The sequence below is a fragment of the Falco peregrinus genome, chromosome 10, assembly GCF_023634155.1.
Source record: "Falco peregrinus isolate bFalPer1 chromosome 10, bFalPer1.pri, whole genome shotgun sequence".
Classification (NCBI taxonomy): Eukaryota; Metazoa; Chordata; class Aves; order Falconiformes; family Falconidae; genus Falco; species Falco peregrinus.
In genome coordinates, this window is record NC_073730.1 from 9,252,731 (window position 1) to 9,264,874 (window position 12,144).

Sequence of the window (12,144 nt, forward strand, 5' to 3'; positions counted from 1 at the left end):
AAGGTCTCTGAACACCAGAGGAAGGCAGACGCTGCCTGTGCACACCTCCGTCACTCTGCTGCTGGGCAAAGAAGGTGCCAAGCCCACCACGGCCCCTTCAGCTGGGGGTGCCTGCAGCACACAGAGCTCTGCTTGCCACAAGGCTTTGCAACACTGACCCGAGGGACACGAAGCTGCACCCGCCTGACACCGCCTGGCTTCCCACCCCGCGCCAGGCTACAGCCACAGCTACGCAGCAAGGGGATGCTGCAGGAACTGAGGCAGGCTGGTGAATTAGTCCTCTTGCCAACCAAACCACACCAGTAACCACACTGGTGAAGAAAGGCAACATCACAAGCAAACTTTTGGGCTCTGAGAAGTTATTTTCTTCTGGGAGCCTGCTGAAATTATGCTGCCTTCTCTAGCAGCATGAACTGTGCCCTTCGCTGGGAAGAAAGCTTGCTGGCATGGCACTACAGCACCACAAACCCTTCGCACATCATTTCAGGCCAGCAAGACACATCCACCATCACCTACGAGCCTCTGACAGGGAACAGCCGCCTTCTCAGAACCAGGGAGGCAACCCCTCTTCTGTCAAGACTTTTTTTATTTGATGACATCAGACTGCAGCAATAGGTCACACGTCTCCTTCCACCCCAGGAGCACAAAAGTCTCCTTTCTCGATATAGTTTTTGCCTGGCTGGACAGCAGAGTGTTTCCGCAACCCCTGGCTGGGGCTCTTGGGCATTCTCAGTTAAGGATACAAATGCAGTGCACGTGGTTTCTTTTTAAATGCAAGCAGTCTCATTTCCTCATTTTCCTCTCTTTGCCAGAAGTTTCCTAGAGGTCAAGCAAGGAGGAAGGTGGTACAAAGTCACTGGCTCCAATTTGTCTTTTTTGAGAAACCAGAATCTGCATTTTCAGGCACTACTGGCACACAGCTTTTGGCCATCAGAGGAGCCACTCTTTGCATCAAGCCCAATCCCAGCTTTCTACAACAGGGGGATTTTCTGCTCGGAAGAAAGAACAGGGCAACAACCAAAAAAGCCAACCTCAGCTGCAGGAGATAAAAGTGGGAAGGCTGAGAGGGGATACATGAGCAGTTAAACTAAGAGAAAGGCAGTGCAGTGCGCGTTTGATAGCAAGTGCCATGCTCCAGGTTTCTGCTGTAAACCAGCAATGAGAAACATCTTCCCCGGTCACCAGTCTTAGGAGCAAGAGTTTGGCTATTCGGGGGTGCTGAGGAGGGCCACACTCACATCTCTAGGATCCTCCCTGGCACCCAGCTGGAAAGGCTTGGTCAGACTTAAGCCATGTCTCGCAGCTGGAACCACCTGAAAACTAAAAACAAAGATTTTCTTTCTGCACCCTACACTCCCAGGGCACCAGCCACATCCTGAGATAAACTCACGGTACAAAGCAAGCCCAGTGAAGCTCTCACGTGCTTCCCACCAACCCCCCCTTCACATGGTGGCTGATTGTTTCCCACTGCAACTCCAGCAGCGGAAGCTAGAAGCACCAGAAGCTCACAAGTGGCAGCTTTCAATACATGGCACAGCTCCTACCGGATTAAGAACACAGGATGCAATTCTCGCTACTGGGGATGTGACAGATGATGTCTCACTCCTTCCCTTCTGTCCTTCCATGCAATACTCTGGGGTGAGCGTAAGTTCTAGGCCTAAGCTGCAGCAAGAGGCACAGGACTGTGGAAAAAGCCTTCAGTGGTGAAGACCACTAAACAGTACAACAGGTTGCCTAAGATAACTCTGAAGTCTTCCATTGTAGGCTTTTCAGCCAACATCTGCCAGGAAGTTTTGGTCAAGCTCAGCTTGCCATAGACCTGGCAGGTTCTTAGTGGATCTTGGGGCAGAAGATAAAACCCTTCCAAACTAATTTCAGTGCTACCTTAAGCCACTGCTTTGAAGTTCAGCAATCTTACTCATTTTAGAGGGCTGATTACCATAAACACAGGCAAATGTCACATCACAGTGAAAGCCAGCAGACTAACAGTGATGCACATCGGCACCATCACCCTGCTGGTCTCCAAGAGCAGCGGTCAGTGCTTCAGAGTCCAGCTGGCTGCTGGCTACTAGCGGCTCTCAATACTGTGACCAACACTTGGGGGTCAATACTGGGGCTTCTTATGCTGCAGTATCTTTGCTACTGACCTGGGTTAGGATGGAGCACATGGGCAGCTCTGCAGAGGACACCAGATGGAAAGAGTGGTCTTCACACACTGAAGGGTAGAGCTGCTTTTCAGAGGGACCTAAGCAGGCTGGAGAAACAGGCCGAGAGGAACCTCAAGAAGTTCAATGGCAAACGCACAGCCCTGCTGCTGGGATGGAGTAACCCCCTGCAGCAGAATAGGCTGGAGGCAACAGGCAAGAAAGCAGCTTTGCAGGAAGGGACCTGGAAGCACAGGTGGACAAGTAACCCAGGAGTCAGCAGTGCACCCGTGCAGCAAAGGCCAACTGCTAGCAGGAGTGTGGCCAGCAGGGCGAGGGGAGGGATCCTGGGGCTCTCTGAAGAGCTGGGTCCAGTCTGGGCTCCCCAGCGCAAGGACAGCGACATATCAGAGCGAGTTCAGTGGAGGCTATCAAAATAGTTTGGGCTGGAGCACACAGCGTACGAGGAGAAGCTGGCAGTGCAAGGTTTGTTCAGCCTGGAGAGAAGGCAGAAGGGAGAGCTTGCTGTTATCTGTCGTTCTCTGATGGGCAGCCACCAAGAGACACACAGGAAAAGCTGAAAAGCAACAGGCACAACATGAGAAATTCTGATGAGATGCAAGGAAAACCTTCACCGTCAGCATGGTCACGTGCTGGAATGGGAAACGTCACCACTTCTCTGTCCTCGCCTCGAGAGATGGACAACCTGCTGTGACTTTGAACTTGGCCCTTCTCTCAAAAAGGGGCGGACAAAGCAGCCTCCAGACATCCCTTCCAGCTAGACTACCCCAAAAGTCTATGAAGCACCATTTCTCATGAGACCTCACACTTTGTGAGAAAGTGCATTGAGAACAGTTTTCCGATCTGAGAAATGGGGCTGGCAGGATTTCCTTATTCCAGCCTTTGTTGTCTAACAGGTGTACCGGATAACCCACTTTTTTCAGTGTGGAATCGATGACTCAGCTCTTCAGAACGCGAGGCTGTCTGTAGAGCCTTCCCCTACCACATGCAAACAGAAGAGAGAGGCACTTCTTGTGCCGTACTTAAAAGTATTTTGCTTCAGAAGTCGCCTGTGGGGCTGCGGAGGCTGCGTGCTGCCTTCAGATCAGAAATCCTCAGAGCTGCCCCAAAGTTTCTAGCAAACAAATTTAATGCTTTCATTTTACACCAGAAGCATAACAACTGTCTGGGAAATCCCCCTCCCACACCCCAGAGTCCAGGCTTTGGGTGACTTTACGATCTCACCATATACAGTTACTCAGATTCAATGCTGCTTTAAAAAAAAAACCCAGAACTGTCACGTAAAAGCCACTGGGGTCAACTTTTAAGCTAAGGATCACTCTGAAGCGCAATGTATGCTTAAATACAGAAAAAATGGCAGTTGAGAGAAAGGGACCAAAAGAAATCTTCCATCTCCTCTCTCCCACTCCCCTTAACTACACATGCCATACCTTAAAGAGACGTGTCCTACCAAGTACAGTTGCTCTCATCCTGCCGGGCCCTGCCGTAGTTCTCTGCTGTTGCCTTTCCCAGGTTCTTCACAAACCTAGAAGCATCTTCTCATGGTGAGAGCCACCGATACCTGCACAGGCTCTGCCTCTTGCTATGCCTGACTCCACAGCACATCCCACAAGGGGATGCAGGAAAGCCAGGAACACAGTGACAGCTGCACAGCCCCTCGCTCCAACTCCAGTCCAATATCAACAGTCATGGGGGTCAAGAAAGGAAGTTTTTTAAAAAGGTAGCTGGGAGGAAACATCAGGGACCTGCAGCTTTTTCAGTCCTGAGGACACAGTAGAGAAGGAAAATGCAAAGAAGAGGGGAAAAAAAAGACAGCTGTCCTACACAAGTATTTCCCAAACAGAGGAAAACTAGAATGGAGGGGAACCACAAGCTTCCCCTTCTATATTCCCCCAGAGGAAGCTGTTTCAATTCCGCTGTCTGGAGGCACAATAAGCCAAGTCATCCTTCAGCAGGTACCTCCATAGGTGTGGTTAAAAACAGGTAATATAGTAATTAAGACATTTTAATAGAATTCTTATGGTATAATAAGCCTGTTCCCTTCAGCATCTGAAGGGCACATAGCTGACTCAGGAAGCCAGAAATTCCACCTGGAACACAGCAGGTGGAATCTCCCCTTTCGCACAGTGATTGGCGTGGCTGCATATTTTTACAACGACATATACGAGATGTCTTGTTCATGCTGCACATCCAAGGAGTCCGCAAGGCTAAGCCAGTGGATCGGTGTATGCATGTGGGAGTTGCTGTCCTACCTCAGGGATGGTCAAGCTGCCTGCTGGGATGGCCAAAAATCATTAGCTGCACCGACAGGCACAGAGGTTGCCTCTTGTCATACATCCAGTAGCTCCTAGAACATCTGTTCGCAACTACTACAAGACAAGGTGGAGTCAAGGACTAGGGTGGTAAGAAAACACTCCTCACAACCCCGATTTTATTGCGTATTTTGGTAACCGGTGAGAGATTCCTGTAACAGTGCGCACCGTGTTTTGTGATGCAAAACAATTCAAAAGACAGGCTACAAAGGGCTTTTCCCTTTTTGCCTTGTTTTCTCAGAGTTTCTAATCAAACTTCCCCTGGTAGAAGAACAATGTCAGCTTACAGAATTGCTCATCTTCACCAAAACGCATTCTGTTTCCAGTTAAACGAATGGAAGAGGATCCCACCAACTGCAACGGAAGCTGGACAAGGCCCCTGGAGACCGAGCAGAAGGGAAACTACCTGAGAGGGGAGGGCGAGGAGGGGGATTCCCCATGCTCACAAAAGAAAACACAAATACATCTTATTTAAAACCAACTCTTTCCACCCTAACATTTATTTTTCCTAAAAAACAGTCTTTGCAAACAAGTCTCTTGTTTCTCCTTTCCAACTCAATGGCGTTGCTGCAAGCACTCCGTGGCACATGACTCTGGGGAAGCAGAGAAAGTGTACCACAACTCAGTCATATTTCCATAGGAAAAGTTGACTCATCACTTACATCACCCTTGAAATGCTGACACAGGTTTGTAAGAAGCATCTGCGTGTCAAGTCCAAGGAATAGCACCGTAGCCACCTGAGGCCTGGCGTGGCTGCCTAGCTCTAGCAGAGCAGAAGGCCCTCCTTTGCCGCCAAGCGCTGGCGATGAATTTTATCCTGCTGTAGCTCCTCGTGGTTTGGATGCCAAAGTTTCATGACAATCCTCTCAATGTTTAGAGCGTAGACAGTGTGCGCAGGAATAACTTCTTTGTGCACCTGGAGATCCACGTTAGAAAACAAGTTTCATGCTTTTGTACACATTTCCCTATACTGCCCATGGAATAATCTCCCTCTGCTACAGGATGACCAGAGCGTCAGCCCTGCAGAGAAGAGAGCTACAACCTGCCAGCACTGCCACCCCAGCCAGCACAGAACAACCACCTGTTAGGCCATTTTGTAAGGGAGCAGAATGGTAAGGAAATCATCATTTGGCTCTGGCAATGACAAACAACAGTTTGTCATCAAAATCTTGCAAACAACAACTCTGACTAAACATGAGACAAATGCTTGATTACAGCTCTTGCACAGCTGCCTCCACAACCTTGAGACAGAAATCCCAAGGCCTGTTCACATTAGTGGAGATCAACGCAGAATTTCTCACAGCTGATTTTACACATTCAAAGCAGTCTGAACATCATCAGAGCTGCCACAGAGGGAAGGAACCACAGGCATACATCTCCACAGGAAGATCCAGCCGGCCTACCTTAGACACCTCCCCAGGGTTGGGCTGATCATCGCTACCCCATGGCAACAGCCTGCATGCCAGGACCAAGTATTCCTCTAAGTACCCATGTGGAACAACGAGGAGTGAGAAGGGACATGCCAGGCAAGTCCCTTTGCTGCATCGCTGTCAAAATTGCAGTCTAACTCTGTTCTGATACAATCACTGCAGTCTGGCTACAGAGGAAGAGCTCACCCTTCTTACACAGCTGTAAGAAGAGACAGGGATCTCCTCATCAACTCTGACCAAGGGGAGCAGGACAGGCATTAACCATGAGCTGACTGTATGTTAACTGTTGCCCAATAGTAGGAACAAATCAAAGCTAAAGAACCATAAATTTAAGAGGGAAGAAGGAAAAAGACAGTAGGAGGAGAAACCAAATCCCCCGCCATACATATGAACCAAATCTGAGACTGGCAGGTGGTGCTCAGGACAGCACTGCCTGTGACACGACAGAGTAACACGAACAGCTTACCTGTAATGCCTCCAAAAGGTCATACATGTTCACTGGCGGGAGGGATGCTGGTAAAGTGTCCCCAGAACATGCGAGAAGTAAAGCTGCCTGCTGCTCAGCGTCGTCGGGCGGGGGCTGGGGAGCCAGATTCTGACCGGCAGAAGGTGTCGCACAGGTTGGAGGGCTGTAGGCAGAGCAGGCAGTAAAACCTTCCAGTCAAGAAAACAGGCTCAGCTTTGGAAGTCACACAGCAGGGGCTTAGCCCCAGGGTTTGCTTTTCTGTACCAGCTGACTTAGCCCTTATGTACATGAAATTACTTCAGCTGCAATTAAAACCTCTTTAAAATTCCAGTTTCAAAAAAAATAGTGCAAACTGATCCTCAGCATGCTTCACACCTACTTAACTGATCTCAACTGGCAACTTTTGTTATTTATAGCCAATAGTTTCTACCCAGCATAAAAATTAAGGCACCCACAACACTGAACTGAAAGACATTAGCCGTTAGGCAGAGTTGTTTGGAGAGGACTGCATTTGTAGTGCTATAATCAAATCTTAAAAACACCCACGACCTCCTGTCAACTGAGACAAGCTGCCATAGACAAACACAACTGCCTTCTCACACACACACTGCCAGATGCACAGCACGAGCTGTGTGACATTGAGACTTTGGAAAACAAAGACGACCTTGAAGCTCTGCTAGCTGGAAAGGCGTGCCAAGGAGCCATAAATACATTTGGATGCAGGAAATAACAGGGTGGCAATGTCCTACAGGTCCTCACCAACATTTCACTCCTACTGCACAACAGCAGTGCTCCCACAAAGGCAGGGCTCTTCTGCCCAGGGGCAGTTTCCCTGAGAGCAGCACAATTCCTGCGTCACTCAATACAGCTTCCAAGAGCAGTAAATATGGACATTCAGAGGGCCAGGGGTCACCTTCATAAATTGATGGACAAGCACAGGCAAGGAAGAGAGACTTAACACTGTCCTAAACTCCACTGCTGAGAAATCTCCACATTCTCCCTCCCTGTTCAGCCGCACAGCCCTCTCTGCTGATGCCTTCTCAGCATGTGAAAGCTAAACACCATTATTAACAGATTCTACTAAGTAAAAATAGAAACCGAACCATGGAGTAACTCTGGGACTAGCAAACTACATGTGAAATTAGCAGTGTGCTGAGAGCTCCTTACCACTCGATTAAATTGTTATAAGCAACAACACTGTTCTTCAGATACGGCTGAGGGTTAACATTGCTTCCGAAGGCATACTTGAAATGGCCATCTCTCAGACGATAGGCTTTCCGCCTGGATATCACTGATGTCAGAATATCCTTAAGGTGGTTCTGCAGTGAAAAAAGAATCTCATTACACATGCTGATTTATTCACTCTGCCAAGCCACAGCTGTTAGAAGTGCCTCCCCAACTGGCAAGACAGGAGTAGTGCTGCTACAACCACAAGGACCTAAAAACATAAGGGAACCAAGATCTGGACAAGGTACAGCGTGTTTTCACGACCTGACACAGAGAACACGGCACTGTATGAGTACTGTATACATTAGCCTGTGAACTGTACTTTGATATATGATGCTCTGCTTCAAATGTCAAAGAGGTTTCTTAAATGCTAGGAAACTCCCAACCTCTGATCCCTTTGATAAAGGGTTAAGAGATTTCATAACTGGCACTAGATGTTACACTTGTACTGAAACATTAGCCCTAAAACTACCGTGAAAAGACTGTTCAGTTGCCTAGAAAGTGCTGGAGATGCAACTGTCTGGAAAAAAAAAACAAACCAAAAAAAACCAAAACAAGCAGTCAACTGCTTCTTAATTTGGCCTCACTCCCAGACAGGGAATTCAGGTTGTCCTCCACATCCTGACTCCAGAAAAATCACCCACACATCAGCGCTGCAAGTAATGGCTGTGTCATTCCTGGGATATGTCAGTAATGCACCGACGGCCAAACCCTGCAACAGCAGGCACTTCACTTGCAGGTATTACGCAATGCTGTCACTTCACTTCCATGCCAGATACTTGCATCTATAAACAGAACATTTTCGATAGAACTGTTTAAACTGGAGCTCCCATCCCGTCCCTGCTTTTAAGTGACAGGAACTGCGTTTTCCAAAGCAGCTACTTAAGCATGCCTGGAGCTCTTCATATGCAAGTACTTCAAAATTAGCACTCACAGGCAGAAATCCAAAACTCTGCACCTATAATGCCACAAGCCTGGAAGCCCTTTGATTCTCACCTTACTCCTCCCGAGGTAAACGGGCAATTAGAGAAGCAGGTTTCCTCTCCCCACCAAGGGATGCTACCCCACACCGCACGCAGCGTCTTCTGTTGCTGGTAGCATGAGAACACCACTGCTGCCCAGCCCAGTCTCACCTCCACAGCATACACAACTGCAGTCACTGCCTCCTCTGTGACGTTGTCTAGCCCATGCTCATATGCAGTTACGATCATCCTTCCTTCTAACTGGCCACGTGTAGGAAGCATCATGGTATGAGAACACAGCTTCAAATCATCATCCTCCTGAGGATCCTTTGCCACAAATTGCTGGGCTCCAGAGAGTGGATTCTGAGGCTGGAAGCGGTGCTGTTACAAACACAACATCAAAGCGTAAGAAGGTAAATACTCTGTCAGACCCTTTGGTTCATCAAGCCAAACGTCCCTTCTCCAGTCGGAAAGCAAACACCTACAAAAACCTCGCAGTAGGACAAGCAGAGCAATACTCCTCCCCAGGATACTCTCCCAGCCCCCAACGATTTGTGACCAAAGAAATTTCTGAGCCAGTGTTGGTGTCCCTTTATTAAACAGCCCATAAACTTGTCCAGCAGCACCCCGAGCCACCTAAACTTTGGGTATCCACAACATCCTGCAGCAAGAAATTCTACAGCATAACCACACCCCACACGAAGAGTCACCTCCCCTGGTTCACACTCTGTACTTCCCACTTGCTAGATTCGCTTGATTATCCTCCAAGTCTGAAACGTGGTCAGTCACCGTCCCTGTTCACGCTACCCAGACCAGTGATGATTCTATGCACTTTCACATCTCTCTGTCACCTCCTTCTGTGCTGAGGAGCGGTGAGTCTATTTAGCCAGTGCTCGTACAGAAGGGTGTATTTTCACTTAAGTGTACAGTTTCCATCAAGATTAAAACCCATGATTCTAAGCTTGTGTGATGAAGTGATTCTTACATTTCTTTAAAGCTTTAAAAACAACAACTTAGCCAAATTCCAGTTCCAAATTTCATAGTCTAGTCTCCCCGTGCACTATCAACACTCTAAGCAGAGCTGTCTTACTGAGCAGCCAGATTCAGAAATGGGTTATGGCTATTTTTCAGAACTGACTCAGTTATTCAGAAAAAGAAAAAACCAAAACAATCCAGAACAGGAATTCATACCAGAAAATGGCAACCCCCATTTCCCAGGCTACATGCATTCCAGCACAGTTCCCTTTCTGTGCTGGTATCTCAAGCTCTGAGTGCTTGTGGTGGCTCTGGGCGAGTCTCAGTCCCCAGGTAAAGGGAAGAAAAAAGCTGATGGGAACGATGTGCTGTACTCAGCCCTAACCCACAACGTGACCCTGGCTGATCAAGTACTCCCACAGCTCCTGTCCCTCCACCCTCCAAGCCACAAATTCAGTGGCTCTGGAATGAAGATTGCTGCAAGGCTCTCATGGGGCATCAAGAAAAACACATACTTTAAATATAAACAATGAATATACAGCAAAGTGAATTCCTCATATCTTAGTTTCAGGAAAGGAAGGGGGGCTGCTTCATCCAAAGGACAGTGTGGCATTTAACTCTGAGCAAAAAAACAATCCACCCACTAATGATTCGAAAGCAGGTTTCCCTCCCTGTAATTCTGAAGACTTATGATTCCATTACAGTAAAGCTACATGCCTGTAGACCGGGGAAAAAATATCTTCAAAATATAAGCAACTCCTAAGAAGAATTTGGTTTGGGAGAGCAGAAGCCAATTGGAATGAACCGGTGGTCATTCACAGTTGTTATTCTGACCAGCAAGGGAAATATCAGGAAATAACAAGGCACTTCAGGTTCACACTAGTCTGGAATTCCACTAGTAACAGACAAGCCCGCTAATCATAACATACGCTTCTACAGTACTTGCTACCAAGCATTCCAGGAACACATGTATAAACACACAAGAAATGCGGTGCAATGTACAGTTATCCAAGTATACCAAATTTCAAGACTTCTACTACATGATGACTTGCTTCTCAAACTCTCCTCTACTCGCTACTGGAAAGTTACAAGGAATTTTTAAAACAAAAAGGTAACACAGATGGCCATCAGAAACAGCTGTGAACACCACAAAACGTTTCAGCAGTTTCTCATTACAACAAAGTTTCAGCTGGACTCACACCCCTTTGAAACACTGGTCTCTGAAGCACACACAGCGCCTAATTACAGTCCCTGGAAGTGCAGTACACTCTGTGGCTGAGCCCACCCTTCTCCCCTATCCCCAGCCTCTCCTTCCTTCATGCTGACTTTGGCATTCATCCAACCGCAAGGAATGCTGATACAGCTAAATAAACCAAGAAGAAAAACTTTGGTTTGGAGTCTTTTTCGTTTGGTTAGCCTTCTGCCTCATCAGAGAACTGAACTGGATCACGATGTGCTCAGACACCTACTAGGTCTGGCTCAGTAAGAGACAGACCACTCTCCCTTTCAACAAACTGTTAATTCAGTTTGAATCACCTTATCAAACCCCACCAGTTGAAGACATTGCCCCATCCGGGTCCTCTTTCACACCAGGCCCTCTCCACACCAGTCTGGCCGCACAGAAACAACCACAGAACAGACATGTGACAGTACCAGATGGATGCACAGAGCCTGCGCTGCAAAGCAAACTGGATCTTGCACGTTTCTCTGCCACCCACCAGAAGACAGCATCTTTGCAAAGAATTTTCAATTCTGAAAAACCCTGACCCTCTAAAAACCTTGCTATCCAAGAAACATCTTATTTCTAACACTTTGGACTGCAGAGTCCCGTGGTAGGGATCAGAAAATCACAGAGTTCTGCCTGACTGCCTGTATTAAAGGAAGTCACTTTTGCTTCAAGAATTTGGCAGGTGTGTGAAACAAACAAGATATTACAGAGACTGTGACAGGTGAATGTGACTATGAAAGACCCACTCAAGTGTTACTGCAGTGTCCATAGAGCTAAAGTTACTCCTTGTCAGCTCCTGGAATACAAGTTTTTGCAACTTCAACATTTAGGCGTTATTCCACAGATTCCATGGTGTCTAACAAAGCCAGGCCAGACCGTAGCCTTTCTCCCAAGAAGCCTCCACAAGAGAGGCAGCAGCCAATAACCCCCAGCTCTTGCCGTGATCTAGAACTCAAAACAAATGAGACATACAGCATTGCACATGTTGGGACTCTCATCACCCCTGGTAGTAACAAAACCTACATGCTGCGCAGAGCCCTTCACCCCCAATAGAAGGTCAGCCACGAGCATTTGATCGTGGACACTTACATCAAACTTTTGTCGAACTGAAGAAATCTTTTTCTTTCCTTTGGGTTTTCCAGGCTTAGTTGCAGAGCCACCTGGCCATGGCAGAGATCCAGCACCTTCTACAAATTGAAAAGAAAAAAAAAAAAACAAAAACACACACAAACCCACTCTATAGGTGTTGCTGATTTAGGCCAGAATGAAACTGTGCACACTAGAAAACCCTTGATCTTGGGTTAAGGCCAAATGCTAACTCACCCTCTCAGGGGAGAATGCTTTTAGCAGCCCTTCCCTTCCTTTGTCAGCCCCCTCTC

The 12,144-nt window shown here is 47.6% G+C and overlaps 1 protein-coding gene across 4 annotated transcripts in view; it reads right to left on the reverse strand.

Annotated features, from left to right (window-relative positions):
* TADA1 (transcriptional adaptor 1) overlaps positions 1–12,144 on the reverse strand; it is a 40,651-nt gene that overhangs the window by 20,577 nt on the left and 7,930 nt on the right. For 2 of the 4 annotated variants that reach the window (XM_055815861.1, XM_055815860.1), the window contains exons 4-7: positions 11,855–11,952; positions 8,734–8,943; positions 7,541–7,692; positions 6,374–6,536 (exon numbers count right to left, since the gene is read on the reverse strand). In XM_055815861.1, the coding sequence (XP_055671836.1) occupies positions 6,374–6,536; positions 7,541–7,692; positions 8,734–8,943; positions 11,855–11,952 (623 nt within the window). Of the gene's footprint in view, positions 1–568; positions 5,394–6,373; positions 6,537–7,540; positions 7,693–8,733; positions 8,944–11,854; positions 11,953–12,144 lie in introns of those variants that run through there. The other 2 variants (XR_008749096.1, XM_055815862.1) reach the window with 2 other exon arrangements.